The 16,289-nt window shown below is 41.7% G+C and overlaps 1 protein-coding gene across 2 annotated transcripts in view; it reads right to left on the bottom strand.

Annotated features, from left to right (window-relative positions):
* The window catches only part of sept12 (septin 12), an 88,664-nt gene that overhangs the window by 34,465 nt on the left and 37,910 nt on the right, over nt 1-16,289 (bottom strand). Inside the window, exon 1 of one of the 2 annotated variants that reach the window (XM_037793072.1) lies at nt 5,629-5,732. The exons of the other annotated variant lie outside the window; for it this stretch is intronic. Coding sequence (XP_037649000.1) covers nt 5,629-5,665 — 37 coding nt within the window. The 5' untranslated portion in view covers nt 5,666-5,732. Of the gene's footprint in view, nt 1-5,628; nt 5,733-16,289 lie in introns of those variants that run through there. 2 annotated transcript variants of the gene reach the window in all.

Here is a 16,289-nt window from a genome sequence, read left to right as displayed (position 1 = left end):
GTGCTGCAGTCAGTTTTTTTGTGTTTGGTTAGGACAAATGTAATCGTAACTTAACTTAATCGTAACTTAACTTCAAACTTAACATGCTACAGCGTGTTTAGGGAACACCTCTTAAACGTAGGAAGCTTAGTAAATATATTTTATGATTATCTTAGCCTTAAGATTCCATTACCAAACATGTCGTTTTGTCACGTTGTCTTTTGTGTCACTGAACTTTGAGACAGACATTATGGTCAGGACAGGTGACAGGTCTTCTGCACCGATAAAGAGAAAACTGGATTTAGTTCTGTGCAATGCTGCTGTGCGGTTTCAGGTGTGAGGTTGGGGGTTACTTTAATCTTACCGCACAGCAGCTACAGGAGCATCTGCAAGCTTCGTTCAATGTCATTACAATACTACTATTTATTAATACATTTTCTTGACTCAAACCTTGATAGTTTCTATTTGTATGTCACTTGTGACAAGAAGTAAATGCATTCTCTTATAGATTAATAAAGATCTATTATGAATTTTTGTGTTCTGTCGTCCCACTTTAAAGTCAGAAACAACAGATGGAAGTGTGTATTTACAGGAAGAGGCGGAGAAAGTGAAAATGGGGAAGTGTGCCTCTATTATGAAAATGATCTTTGTGATTTTTCACTTCAGCTGCTGCAAAACTATCAGACACTCACGTTCACACTCATAAAACTGTTTTCAGGTCAAGTGCGCAGCTTGTCGTTTTGAGCGGATGCTTCTTATCTGATTTCCAATTAGTCTGGGGAACTGTCAAACAATGTCATAGGCTGCAGTATAATTCTACTGTTTCCATATTATTCACCCACATTAAAATGACTTCCATGCATTTTCAGTTAACTGCAGTGTTTCCCCTATACAACGCTGCAGCACTGCAAAAATATGACCGCCGCCGCTGCTGCTGCTGAATTAATCTTTTTTTTGACGAGATGAGAGGAGATGAGAGGAGAGGAGAGGAGAGGGCTCCGTTTTATCTCTTTAGAAACTAACCGCCGTAACCAGAGGAGTGCTTTAACCTCTCGGTTCGGCACGCATGTGAATTATAAAAGTTTAACCATCATAGCGTGAAATAAAGTTTCACTGGCAATCAATATCGCACGATATTCAATAAAGAAATTTGATCAGGAGATCGGCATTCATTATTTCTAGTTGCAGATTCCTGATAATGCTACACTGTGAACAACAAATCCGTGTGGAAAACTTGAAATTGGCAGGAGGAGAGCTCGTAACGTTGGCAGCACCGGAACTAAAAGCTAATGTACGGAGGTTCCACTGAGTTACATTATGATGCGTTCAAGCTCTGTTCAGTAATGAGTAATGAGTATAAGGCAAAGGTAAATTAGCAATCACCAATGACTTGTTTACGTTCCTAACACTAGCTCTAAGCATCTTATAATCCTCTCCTCCTCCCTCTGTGTATGCGAGTGTAGACGTACCTCAAAGTACAAAGATAGTAGCTATTCTACTTTATTTCTACTTCCTGGAGGCGGGCCTTATGCACGAGGGCCACCATGACAAAAGCTGTCAATCTCTAATACAACATATTCCCTTAGAGATATTATAGTTGCATATTATTTGGATAGGATTCCCTAAAAGAAATGTCCTAAATGTAAGTTATCTTATCATTGAAAATGTCATTACATTTAGATAAAATAACACCGTTTGATAATAGAACAGTGTGGGTATACAAGTTAATTTACTATGTTCAATAACATGTATTTTCCTAAATGTTGAGGCACCTCACCTCATAGCACTATGTCGCCTACTGAAGCCTCAAGAGCCCTTCTGGTGCCGGCAGACATAGAAACCTCCTGGCAGGACATGCTTAGCGAGCGCACTATAAAAAATTGTGTTCATGCAAGAGAAATGCCACTACTTCTACAACGCCATGCCCTGGGAAACACTGAACTGATTCACATTTCCAGTTAATTTCACCACTCCCCTACAACAAACTGCCATATCTCATGTTTGCTTAGAATTAGGTGTTAAGGGACGAGCGACTACATGTTCTCATTTTTAATGGGGGTCATCATGGCATGCGTGTACCATCATGTACTGTAACTGTGCTCTTACTCGAGAAGCAGCATAATGTCTCATTGATGACGTTACTTTGAAAAAAGTGATGAACTCTTATTAACGTTTAGGTTACTCTCTCTGTACAACTCATACCCATCCTGAGCTGTCAACTCTTCCTAACCACTTTTCCATGACCATGATGGGAAACGTCACGAGGTCAAGGAAAGAGGTGTTCATAAGGAGGAAAAGACAACCGCGGTGTTAAGAGAATCTGGCGGATGTTTTTTTTTTTAAGCAACTTTATTTATAACACATAGAAAATGAGTAAAGCGACAAACTCAGCGCTGTGCAATTCAAGTAGTTATTCAAGTCCAAAACAGAATCACACCTCCGAAGAAGGATGTTTTCAATTTATCCTTAGTGTACAATTAAAGTGTGAGGGCCAAATGGTGCGTCGCTATAAATGTCGCTGCCACAAGGGATTGTGGGACAGCATTATCTCCTTTCCTTTGGTAAAGGATGGTCCAGTGTTCACTATGCTAAAGGAGATAAGAAGGGAAGCATTGAAGCATCTTTCCTTAGCATTTAGAGAATTCCACAAGCTCTTATCACGGCGGCCTCTTGGATACTTCGGGTCATTTCACTCAGTTAGGCATCTTCCGAAGAGAAAAAGACTTTTCGACCGCAACCTTATGGCCTGTCCACATAGAAATGATATTTATATTTAAATGAAATTGCCATTACGAAAGGCAAACTCTATGCAGAAACGCTGCTGGTGTGGACAACCCACGCAAGGGACACGCATCAGTTGAGCGAGGCAGCCGCTCACGTGGCGAGCAGGCTGGACAGGCCGTTACACTCACAGTTTTTTAGTTGCTCTTTGTGTTACGACTAAACACAGCTCAAAAATGTATCTGAAGCCCCATTTGAATGAGAGTAATATTATAGGGAGATGTGGGTGATAAAATTGTACCCTGCTCCGGATGCATTATAGCCTGTGGTAAATTATAGGAGCTGTAAAATATAAAATAATACTAGTCATAGTTATCATAAAGTAAGCATTATGAAAAATGTTTACCTGTAAGTAAATTAAACTATTGACACAGTTGCTACTACTCAAATGGCTCTTCCTGAATGCCTATTATGCTTTTAGAGTAAGAAACATTTTCTGCAAGGTGACACTACACAGCCATGATCTTTGAACATTTAAGTTATTGTGCAACTTCTTAGTAAAAAGTTTTACAGTAACCAAGACGCTTAGGACGATTATAATTGTGCAATAAAAAAGTCTGTTAGGAAACCGAGAAAATCTCACTATTGCATGTTCTTGTCACACAGAAGTAAAACTGAGCTGATGAAACTCCGAAACAGGAAACTCAACTTTATGTGAAAAAACTCAGACCCACTCTTTAAAGGCAACGTGTCTCTCGGACGTGACTTAATGCTACTGTCAGTAACTTAAATAAAAAGAACATTTTGTCATATTTACTCAAACTGTTACTATACATTGACAGTAGTACATGAGACAGATATTCTGTGAAAAAATCAGGTTCCTCTGCGTCCTCCTGGTGCTCCCATTTGCAGGATTCCAACGCGCACTCCAAAAGAATAACAACCAATCTGAGCCGAGGAGTCTCTAACGCAGCTGTCAATCACTCCAATCAAACTGTGAAACTAGGCAGCACTGATCACTCATTCAGTTTATGTTACTGTAACGCCTATTTCTCTCCTCAGAGGTTTTCAGACACATATTTTAGTGAACTGTTCAGTTTGCTCCAGACTTTCTCATTTTACAGCTAAACAGTACGCTACAAGATGTTTCTGACAACATCTGAGGAGAGAAATAGGCATTAACTTAACAGAATATTGATTCATATTTGATCAGCGCTGCCTAGTTTGACTGTTTGATCGGAGTTTGAGTTTCACCGGCAGTGATTGTGTCTCACTATGTCATAGAGCTCCATTGTTGTCCAGAAACTATTAAAAACAAATCAATGAGCCACACTGTTATACTGGGTGACATGTTTATTTTGACTCAATCCACCACCCTGATACAGGGAAAATACTCACTAGAGCACCAAATGTTATTTGATTTTTTTATTTATTTAATCTAGTTTAAAAAAAATATGTCTTAATCTATTTTATCGGTTTTGTTATTACATTTTCATCATTTTTATTTCTCATGTGCATGCATCTTAATGTTATTAAAACTGCAGTGGGTAGAAGTGGAGTAAACTATATCCTGACAGTAGTGCATGAGAAAAATCATGTTCCTCTGTGTCCTCCCGTGCTCCTAACGGCATCTGCAAGATTTCACAGACCGGAGGAAAACAAGCAGTAAGAGCTGACCTGGAGTCTGCCGTCCAGCTGCCGTTTGTCACTCGCAAACTCCGATCAAACGGTCAAACTAGGCAGCGCTGATCAAATATGAATCAATATTATGTTACGTTAATGCCTATTTCTCTCCTCAAATGTTTTTCAGAATCATCTTGTAGTGCACTGTTTAGCTGTAAAATGAGAAGGTTTGTGACCCGGCAGCCATGTTGAGATCAGTTGAGGAAATACCAAGCACCGCCCACCAGCCGGAGCACAGCCAATAGGAACGCTCTCTCTCTGAAATGACCTTTGATTGGTCAACATTTTCTAAAGCCTGTAAACAGAGCCATGAGGAGGAGCAGAAGTCTAGTTTTCTCTCAGAAAACTTGAATTACAATATTCTAAAAAGTTATTATGGAATTTTTGCCAAATGATGCCAAAAATATACTGCCTACTGCCACTTTATCCGCTGCTTAAAATAGTCCCCAACAAATGCACTATTTCTCTCCTGTTTGAGTAACGTTTGATAAAAACTACAGTACCCAGTTTTAGGGAATCACTAGGCTTTAAAAAAACAAAAACAAAGAAAAAATATATTTGTAAACCGTTTTTAAGTTGTACATATTCAGTAGAAACCAATGGGCTTGGAGCTGAGTGATCCAAGGGCAGCATAGAGAGGTGAGTGGTTTTGATCCTTTCATGGAATTTGTTGACAACTGTAAAAGAAAGTCCAATACATTGCAGCATAATTCTGTTAAAATGATAGATTTCAAAAGGCTGTAACCGGAATGAAACTCCTGATAAAGTAACAGCAGTGTCCTACAGTACTACACACTGGGAACTGAACCCCAAACACTTCATGCAGACATATGATGGACAGTTTGTGGTCATTATTTTTGAACTATGATGATAATAGACAACTGTTCATTCAACATCAGACATAAAATCCTAAGTAATAACCTGTGCCTTACAACAAATCTAATTATGAAATCCAATAAGCCTTTCATTTCTGTTTGCACAGTAGTTCAACTGTTATTGATATACTCTTCTCTCTGTTCCCCCAACAAACTCACAGCTGTCAAGCATGCAAACTAGTTTTCACATGTTCAGATCTGAAGTGCCAACCCAGGAACACTTTCACCACAGAGCAACGAGTGGCCGACTAACAGAGTAAATAAAAGCAGCATGTGAAAAGAATCCGGCACATGTAACGTGAGGACTGTGTTGTCCAGTTAAAAGCTGTTTAAAGGGGCTGAAAACAGGAAGGAGAGAGCTGTTCTTTACCTGGTATGGAGACACAGCAGTCAGCAGTGACACACATATACAACTGGGCAGGATGTCATATCACTGCCTGTGTGTGCGCGGAGGGGCGTGCCACTGTGTGTGTGTGTGTGTGTGTCAGAGGATGATGCATTTCCTGGCCTGTGGGGGAAACTGTTTCCTGGTTAGATCTTCTGCTGGCTGTATAACTCAAAAACAACATACTGTAATACCCCTTTTCCACCAAAATTGGCGCGTTATATGCAGCTGTTTTAAATAGAGAACACCCTAAAAATAGGCGATAGACTCCTTTCCCATTGCTAGTATATGCCCTTTCTGTTTTCTTTTTCTTCTGGTGTCACGTTGGACATCACGAACGTGCCTGAATACAGGGTTAGTAGACGGCGTCGGAGTCGCCAGTTTCCCCCGCCTCCATACTTTGTGTACACATGGGTCAGAGTTTCCGTACAGGTGCGCACATTCTCCCGTCAAGTTTGCTTTAATAGATCACAACTTTTGCGTGGCATATGCACATTTCAGGCCCCGCTTTGCTCGTACGCGACGGTAATATACGAGACCCCAGAACTTTGGATGATACCCACTTGATTTGAATTCAATTACCGAAGCCTCATTATAGCTTCAGACACATTTTAGAACACATTTTTTGAACAGAACAAGGACTGTGGGTTTTGTCATCTATCCCTTACAGTGGAAGGTTGTTATGAAGGGATTTCTTAATAGCCTGTATGGACTGTAGGGATGACTACAGCAACCTAAAGCTGTTTCACTGCAGGCCTACATATGGGCATGGGAGCATTGCTTTAAGATACACAAAAAAAAATGAGAACCTATTCTTTAATTCAAGGTTAAGCTTGTTTTTTTTACCATCGACTTGGACAGAAGTTTCCTCAGATTTCTGTCAGATCTCATGCTTTGTAGTTTGAGGTGGAAAAACAAAATCACAATAAATGGGTAGTAGCTCACTCGTCTCTGTCCCTGTCCTCTGCCTTTCTGTCCTCAGTGGGCTGTGTCAAGTGGTCGGCCTGCTCTTCCTTTGTCTTCCCATAACTCTGAGAGGTGACGGCATTCCTACATCACCCACATTATACGATTCCCAGACACTTCACATTCCCATCCCACTCCTTCATCCCACTCTACAGAAACATAGCTGCTGAATGAACATCGTCTCGAGTCAAGTTTTTTTAAGACCAATATCACAAAACACAAAAATCCTATCACAAAGTGTGTGATTTGTGATATTGGGCTATATGAATAAAATTGACTTGACTGGACAATATCTACTGACTATTATGAGTGAAAATGAAGATACTCAGATTAAAGGTGCAATGTGTAAGTTCTGGTCACGTGCTCCAAACAAATAGAGGGGCAGCCTTATACATACATATATACAGTATATATATGTATGTATATAGTATACAAACGGTTAATGAGTTATGAAAGGGGCGGGGCTAACATGTAGGGGCGGGGCTATGAGTTTATATTGACAAGTAAGTTTCATGGCTAATCACACCAAATGGCCGCCATGCCACGCCATTTAACTAAAACTCACAGTCTTCACAATAATGCATCATCTAAGTCTTAAAGCTCATCTGTCCACATCTGAGGCGGATCTGGTCAACCTGCTAGGAGGAGTACATTAAAATAGAAAAACACGTCATTTCCTGTTGCCAGTAGGGGGCCCTATGAGTGTGACTCAATATTGACATGTAAATGTCCTCAGGACTGGACCCTTATCACGCCTGAGAAATTTGGGGCAGATCGGATTATGTACTTTGGAGTTACAATAACTTCCCGTTTCATGGCGAACGGAACAAAATGGCCACCAAATTTCATACATGTAGGTAAAACCTGAACAAGGGGCTCTACTTTTCCAACTTTGTAGGGGGCGCTAGCGAGCCATTTCGCAACAACCCAGCTCGAGACACTTAAAATAATACATTTTACACCGCGTCTGATGAGTGTGCAAAGTTTAACAACTTTTCAAGCACCTTAAGGCTCTCAAAAAGGTGATTCATTTCAAGTAAGAAAAAGATGATGATTCCTACAGTTTCAATAGGGCCTTCGGTGCTCAACATTGTCAGTGCTCGGGCCTAACAAAACTGCTATCTTATAATCTTCACGTGTGTCGTCGGCCTGTAGTTTACGTTAGCCGTCTGTTACTGTGCCACTAACCGGGGCTGTACGGTCCACATATACTTTGAATCCAAAGTGACAGAAATGAGAAAATGACTCATATTTTTGTTTTGTCCTCTCCGCGAAGGTGGGACAGTGGCTCGAGGAGACGGACCTTCAGTTAGCAGCTGGAGCAGCACAAACCTCAGCGCCGGGAGTCACAGCGGGCCGGCGGAGCGCTGACGTCTAACCTGTGTAACGGCTGCAACGGAGAGTTTGCTGATCCGGTGGGGAGTCGGGGGGCGGTACCCCGGGATCAGACCCACGGTGCTGGGGTTTGCACCGCTGCTTGAATGCTACAGCTAACCGCTAACTGAAGGTCCGTCTCCTGGAGCCAACGCCCGTCTCCCTCCCTGCAATGTAATCTCCTCCTGGCGGTGGGGATGACAAAAATACTAAAAAAAAATAATACTTTTTTCGTTTCTGCCACTTTGGTTTTAATCCAATAAACAACTATAAAACGTACACTGAACCCTTTACCTTCAACGAGCCCATGGACAGCTCTACTTCTAGGTCCTCTCATGTTGAACTGAGTGGTATTACAAGACAGAACGGGCCGGGGCTAGCTTGTTAACATGCTCATTTCACTAGATGTCTAATCTCCTATATTATTATTATTGTTGACCGTTCAAATTATTAGCAGCAATTAAAATAAATTTAACAACAACACACTGCCTCTCGTGTCAAACAGCTTATGATATAAAATAACCCCAAAAGTATTGAGTATGCTCTGAGCCTGTCAGTGGCATGACACAAACAAAACAATAAAATACAGAAGTTACCCTTTAACTCTCCTGAGTAGAGCTTCAATTACTCTTTTTGTTGAATAATTCACCTGACAACAGAATTTTGTAAAACAATGTAATTTTACTGAAAAGCTAATAAACGATAATATTATAATTATAGCACAGCCCTAACATAGACCCACAAACACACACACACACACACACACACACACTCACAGAGAGGCTAATAGAGGAATGTGGAGTGTGTGACTCGTAGCAAGTGTCAACATGCAACCACAAAAGACCAGGCCGCTGCAGCCAGATGATACCACTGATTCTCTCTCTCCTCCAGCTGTCAATCCACCGTTATAAATCAGGTTAACAAAGTGTCAGATAGTGTCACCATGTGGCCATTTCTAAAGCTTCATTTTCACTCCTTAACCCTAGACATAAGCTAAAAATACATATGTTTTGTTTGTTTTGTCCAACAAATACATAACACTATCTACGTATATGCTACACCATCTAACTATTACGTCCCCATTTCTCTTACCATTTTGATTAATACTGTACAACACACTGTTTCTGTAACTGATTATTCTTGTTAAGAAGAAGATTTTAGACGACACCATCAGGCACATATCTCCAAGCGATCCTGCAAAGTGTGATGCATATTGCTTATAGCTGGTGCTACTACAACATGATGTGCTCAGTGGTCACGAGTCTGACTTGTACTCGATTTTCAAGCGCTGCTATTCCAGGGTTTCCAAAAGTATAATTTCAAGGCACGCAGAGGTGATGGGGGGGCTTATGCATTGAAACAGACGTAGACGTATATTACGGATGTATAACTATAATGTTACAGAAACACTTTTTGTGTGACTGAGGGGGCTGAATAAAGTTGCGAGGGAGGAGCATTAAATACATTACAACCACGAAAAGCATGAAAAAAACACATACTATACTAGTAGTGCGTACTGATTTGGACAAAATGTAGTATGTAGTATGTAGTATGTAGTATGCGAATAAAAGCAATCTACAGAATGCCAAAAATACATAGATGTCGTACTGATTTGGAAAAAATCTCCAGTATGCATCGGACCAGTCTACCTACCTCGCCTACTGTATCCCACAATGCAAAGCTCTGGAACGGCACAGGCTACGGTTACAACGAAAACAGTAGCAGCCAAAAACAGTGAATTTTTTGAGACGAGAAATCAGCACTGTAGATTTTGAATATTGACAGTTTTACGATATTAGATGGCAAATTTGCGCCAACGTTGTCGGAGTTTAGAAGCTCCACAAACGGCCGTGACAGCCAGCTATAGCGCCTGCCGGGGACACTGCCTTGCCAGCCGCCTCGCCAGCCGGGCGGTCACAGTCACAGACCGCTATGAGCCGGAGCTCTCTCAAGAGACTGGTCTCGTAGACAAGAGGCATTTATTTCCTTGTTGATGGATAGTTTGTTTAAATATCACAACGCACATGTCCATTATAAATAAACGGGAACCTGTGAAAATCTGCCTTTTTTGGAGTTGAAAAGCTCCACAATCGCCCGCGGGCGTAGCTCGCTTGCCAGCTGGCCAGTGACGCTCACAGACCGGTTACAGAGCCGCAGAGTGGCGAGGGAAGAGGTAAGGGAAAGAGCTAACTCTGACGGGGGAAAGAGAGATACCTGCTGAGACAACATGATCCTTTTTAACATTCTTCTAATATCTGGAGGGAGATCAGTCCACTGTTTTGTTGCTGCAACTGAAAAAGCAGTTTGAGTAAATGTTGTGGATCAATGTTTTATATTCTTTTATATCTTCCCTCGTTGATGATCCTGTTTGTCTCACTTCACCATGAGCTGTTAGAATAAATAGTTTAAACCTGCAGTATCTTATAAAGTAAACAAGCAGAACATAAACAAAAAAACCTAAGTTATATTATTCGATAATATTAAATAGTGGTACAGGTTGTTTTTTTTTGTTTATGTTATACTTGTTTACTTTATAAGATACTGCAGGTTTAAGCTATAGCCTGGTCTAGCATACTGCAAATACATCACTTTAACCGTTTCATACTGCATACTACTGAGGAAGGCAGTATGCAGTATGTACTGTATACTGTGTACTGTATACTGCGTTGGTCAGTAGTATGTAGCAGGCGGTTTCGAATACAGCCTAAGTGATGTGTTCTGTCTGTCTATCGATCTCCTCTGCTCCGTTTCAGTACTACGGACAGCGCTGCACCTACACACTGGCAGCAGTCAGTGGGAGTGGGCTTGTTTAAAGTACAGTTTCAATTATAAAGTAAAGTTTTGAGAAGAAAAAAAACAATTTCGTCTTTTATTCATAAAAATATTATATCAGACTCCAAAAGTTGTCCAGCATGTGGGCCTTGTGGGTAATTTTAAATACATCTATCAGTAACAGTAATAAAGGTTGCTATAAAGAATGGATTTAAATGACATTGTTTTTTCATCTATGTGTTTTGTTGTGCACTGTGAGGTATCTGTCACATATTAATACGGGTCAAATATGCTAACGAGTGCATGGAAAAAAAACGACTCTGTGTTTCCAACACATTTTCATACTAACTTGTCACATGCTGACGCTTTGTCAGAAAACAGGAGTAAACACGAGCTTTAGGCTTCAGTAGTCAGTATATTTTTGGCATCATTGGGCAAAAATTCCATAATAACCTCTCAGCATATTGTAATTCAAGTGTTCTGAGAGATAACTAGACTTCTGCTCCTCCTCATGGCTCTGTTTTCAGGCTTTAGAACATCTAGCCAGTGACGGGAGACTTTGACCAATCACAGGTCACTTCATTGAGAGAGCGATCCTATTGGCTGTGCTCCGGTCATGTGACCGGAACTTGGCGTTCCTTCAACCGATTTCACAATGGCTGCCGCGTCACAAACTTTCTAATTTTACAGCCAAACCGTGCACTACAAGATGATTCTGAAAACATTTGAGGAGAGAAATAGGCATTAACGTAACATAATATTAATTCATATTTGATCAGCGCTGCCTAGTTTGACCATTTGGTCGGTTTCATATTTGCTCCAATCTCGCCTACTGCAGCTTTAATCTGTCAAAATCAGGTGACTCACAGCAGCGCCAGGCAGAAGTTAGTTTGATAGTAACCAGCTGGACAGATTGGACCTAGTACAGTCTGCATCGAGCTGAAATTAGTTTAAAGTTAGATTTGAACCAGCTGGACTCGTATTTCAGCGTCAGTACGTCTGTGCTGTTTGTGTCAACGACTGTAATCAGAGAGTTTCAAGAGCTGAAAATAATCTGAACTCCTGTAGGAAGATTCCATCTGTTGTTAATTTAGTAATGATAATAGCACGCTGTCTGTGGGCAGCCAATAGTTATGAGACCAGACCCAAGGATTACAGCAGTTATTCTTTTATTATTGTGGCTGGCAAGCCTGTGGGACATGATGAAGCCCCCAGCTGTAAAAGCTACTGCTCTACAGGATGATGGTGAATTCCACAAGGACTCAGTGCTTCCACCCAGTGGTGAAAAAGTGCACACACACACACACACACACACACACACACACGCACACACACAAAGAGAGAAAAGTCAGAGACTGTAGCTGAGATATAGTTTGGTGAATGAGCGGTGTGTGTGGTATTTATCTAAACTCTTCTCTGTGAACTAAAACTAAACTACCTCACACATCAACAATGAGAACAACAGCAGATGGAATCAGAATCTTCTCTTATAGGAATGATGGTTTTCTCAACCTACTCACTCCGTCTACATGTTCTTGCTATTCTTTACTTGAAATAAGATGGTTTGTTTGTCTTCTGCCCGTAGGTGTGAATGTGAGCGTGAATGGTTGTCTGTCTCTATGTGTCAGCTCTGTGATAGTCTGGTGACCTGTCAAGGGTGTACCTCGACTCTATTTTGCTTGAGTTAAATTATCTATAATAAACTTACTTGCTTATTAACCGGCGTCTGTCTGTCTGTTAGCAGGATTACTCCAAAAGTTCATGATGGATTTGAATGCAATTTTTTTGGAGGGGTGGAGTGTGGCACAACAATCCACTAGATTTTGGTGGCGATCCAGATCATGATCCGGATTCAGGATTTTTTTTTAAGAATTCCCATCAGCCTGAGCATTAAGACCACAGGGTATAACACATGCGCAGTGTGACTGATGACGTGTTGATGATGCGTGACCCCGCCTCCTTCCTCCTTCTGAGAGCAAAGAGATACGTGTATGGATGTGTGGCGAGACATCGAGGTGCGGCGGGAGCTGCTGGCCGTCCGCGGTGAGAAAGAAAAAAGCGGTAGATGACGGGATGAGAGACAACGTAGGGTAACGTTATACAGAAACAACAAGGCTGCTGAATGAGAGAGGCATCCGCCGATACGTTACACAGAAACACACCGTGTTAATAATAAGCCGACCACCTCACAGTACCGCCGGCTGTGAGCTGTGATCTTTTTCGAAAGTCACGCACCTTGGCGGAGGTCTGCGCTCTCCGAGTGCCATTCAGTTTTAAACTGTTACTGTGTGGACCTCCCTTCTTTGTTATGCTCTTGAACAAGCTGGGCATAACAAGTGGGGGCTCGTCCAATTGTGAACCTGAAATATCCAAATTTGGGGTGAATTTGAGTAGTAGAAGTGTGTTGGGAGTCCCACAGTGACAGTTTAGTTCTACATGGTGTTATGGTGCAGATGAGTGGTGTATCCATTAAGAACGGTGAGTGTGGGTTATGCAGTACATGCTGTGGGGATGATTGTAGTGGGTTAGCTGCACTATTTTTGCTCTCTGGCTGTAGCTTTCATTTGGTCCCCCAGATAGGTCGTTGCAGCAGTTATCTCACAAGGAGGAATTGCTGGTTTATTGTTTTCAGGGCTGTTTGTTATTTTTGTATGTTGTCCGTGTGGTTAGAGCCACGGTCTACGTGGCTCGGGAGCACCCCGAAGTACTGGTTGGGACAGATTGTCTTCCCCCAATATGGACGGTTTGTAGGTGCATACTGTAAATACCCACCGCACAGCACGTACATGACGACTAGGGTGCAGTTAGTCAGTTTTGGCTAGGCAGTTAGGAGGAGGTGCTCCATAATAACTCACTCAATATCCCTGTGGTTTTGTATGCTTTAACTAGTCAACTACTTTTTTGGGAAAAGTACAATTGCAGCAGCCGGTACATGTGTGAACACGTCCAAGCAACATAGACATCAAATGTAGTACAAACAAAACTGTGGCCAGCCTGGCGATGCAGCAGGGTGCCAATACAGACGGTTCTAACCATAAAACGCAGGGTCATCAGCAAAACATTTGAACCCGGCTCAGCTTTTTTGAACCTCGATCACTTTGTAAGAGTATTTCTACTGTTTACCTCCCAGTCGGTGCAATGAAAGATAAAATAACTGTTTCTGTGAGAAATTTTCAAAGTTGTAAAATTCTGTCAGAGAGTGTTATACAACAATAGAAACAAGGTAACAATGTGAAAGCTACGGTTGCTGTTTTCATCTCTCAGCCAACCATCAAAAATATATTTGGTAGGCTGTCCCTTTGGTTAACCTGGGTCCACCCTGCTAACCCTAACTCTCACCCGAATATACCAGGACTGAGTGTGTCCCTGTAGGAATTTACATATTTACTTGAGATATTACTTGTGATATTTTCTGATGTTATAGAAACATGTTTAAGCTAGTGCAATGACTAATGTGAGCATCATGTTTCTCTTAATGAGCTGAGGCTGAGCGGGAAGAATAAGTGCTTGTTTTAAGTTGGCAGAATAACAGGGTGAAAAAGTGACAGCGGGGTTGTGAGGGTCGGGGAGTTGACGTAGCTGTAGAGGAAAGCACACACACTGCAAACAAACAGACACACCCAGGACTCTGCAGATACAGAGGAGTGTGTACACATGCAGCTGCACCTCATCGCTGACCTACAAGCACACACCGAAATACAAACGTCTTATCTTGGGTATTTCCTCATAGTCAGGAGGAGGTTTACGAGCTGACCTGAGAGGAACACATTCACCTGTCTTTCTATTTCTCTATTATGTTCTGTTTCCTCATCCTCCTTTCTTTCGTCAACCAGCGGAAGCATAAACACCAATAAAGACTAGGAGGGTGTGTCTGCGTGCACATCCCTGTATGACCAAGTTTGTTGAATGAAACTGTCACAGCTCTCAATTTACCAGTTGAACACAAACATACTCCCACATACTGTACACACATGCCAGGTGGTTCACTGTTTTTTTTTTTTTCTCTATAAGACAAAAGGGATACTTATTATTGCAAATTACCTTCAGGGACATAATTATGTATTATTATACATTTTGTGTCACCACAATTTCTCACTTGAGCTGGGTTCTTACTAAGATTACAGATGTAAAATGGGCTCATCTGCACTTCATGTAATGAGCAAAAATAAAATACCAGGACCTGGTGCTGGGCATCATGGACAATGACTGACTCTCTCCATGACATGCTCATTTATTTTATTTAGCCAATGCAAAGTCCTCGAGCCAGGCGGTTGCCTCCTGGTCTGCTGTATGGAGGGTGACTAACCCTCCTTTTAGATTGTGGAGCGGGCAAGCTTCAATGATATGTTCCATTGTTTGCACCTCTCCAGAAGCACACAATGGGCTTGGGCTGCTGCCCCATTTGTGAAGGCTGGCCAAGCAGGGGCCATGTCCGGACCTGAATCTATTGAGGGTTGACCTCTGTATCCTTGGCAGGTTGATGCCAGAGACCAGTTGGGTGGGGTCTGACACCAGATGTTTGCTTGGGACATCCTTGGGCTCCCATTCATTTTCCCAAGCTGATTGGTCATCTAGATGGAAGACGGGCAATGGGTGGGTTGAAGATGGGGGGTCTTTGATCTTTTGAAGCCTCCTTTGAGTAGATGCTACTCGCCGGATATGTGGGGGGGTTATAATGGATAAGACAGGGAGCCAGGGGAATGGTGTTGAACGAATAGTCCCGGTTATGATTCGCATGGTTGTGTTGAGCTGGGTGTCCACATGGTGTGTATGGGGGACGTAATGTGCAATATCATGGACACAATCATGAACATTCTGTATTAACCATATACTCTAAGGGTGCTTTCACACCTAACCTGTTTTTTTTTTTTTTAAACAGACTCATGTCCATTTGCCTAATTAGTGTGGTTTGTTTGGGCTGATGTGAAAGCGGTCAATCGAACCTTGGTACGGACCAAACAACCAAACCGAAACTAGGAATGTCACGATACCAGAAATATAGTAGTCGATACCAATACCAGTGAATTTCCACAATTCTCGATACCAAATTTGATACCACGGTAAAAAAACAATATATCCCATGTAATGTCTATATACAGTATATCCTCAGATTGCAAGCAGTAGTTTAAATTCACTGGTGACATTTCACCGGGTATAGGCTACCAGAGGTGGGACCAAGTCATTGTTTTGTAAGTCACAAGTAAGTTTCAAGCATGTGCCTCAAGTCCAAACTCGGGTGTCGAGTCCTAAACAAGCTATATGCGCTCATCCAACTGATGCTCAGTAACATAACGTTAGTTCTTCATGGTTTTCTCCTGAAACTTGATTGGATGCTGTTGGATTGGCTAAAACAAAGTGGATCTGGGGAGTTAAGTGTAAGATAATCAAATGCAAGTCCCAATAACATTCACCAGAAATAAAGAGTCCAGAGTTAAAAAAAAACACTAAAAACACCACTTGTCCAAGATTTAGTAATAAGCAACAAAAGATAGAAATTCAGTTTGTTCAGTTCAGTTCAGTTTTTTCCCCCACGA

This window comes from Sebastes umbrosus, chromosome 14 (assembly GCF_015220745.1).
Source record: "Sebastes umbrosus isolate fSebUmb1 chromosome 14, fSebUmb1.pri, whole genome shotgun sequence".
Classification (NCBI taxonomy): Eukaryota; Metazoa; Chordata; class Actinopteri; order Perciformes; family Sebastidae; genus Sebastes; species Sebastes umbrosus.
Note: the sequence above shows the minus strand (reverse complement) of the source record. Positions and strands in the feature narration are given on the sequence as shown.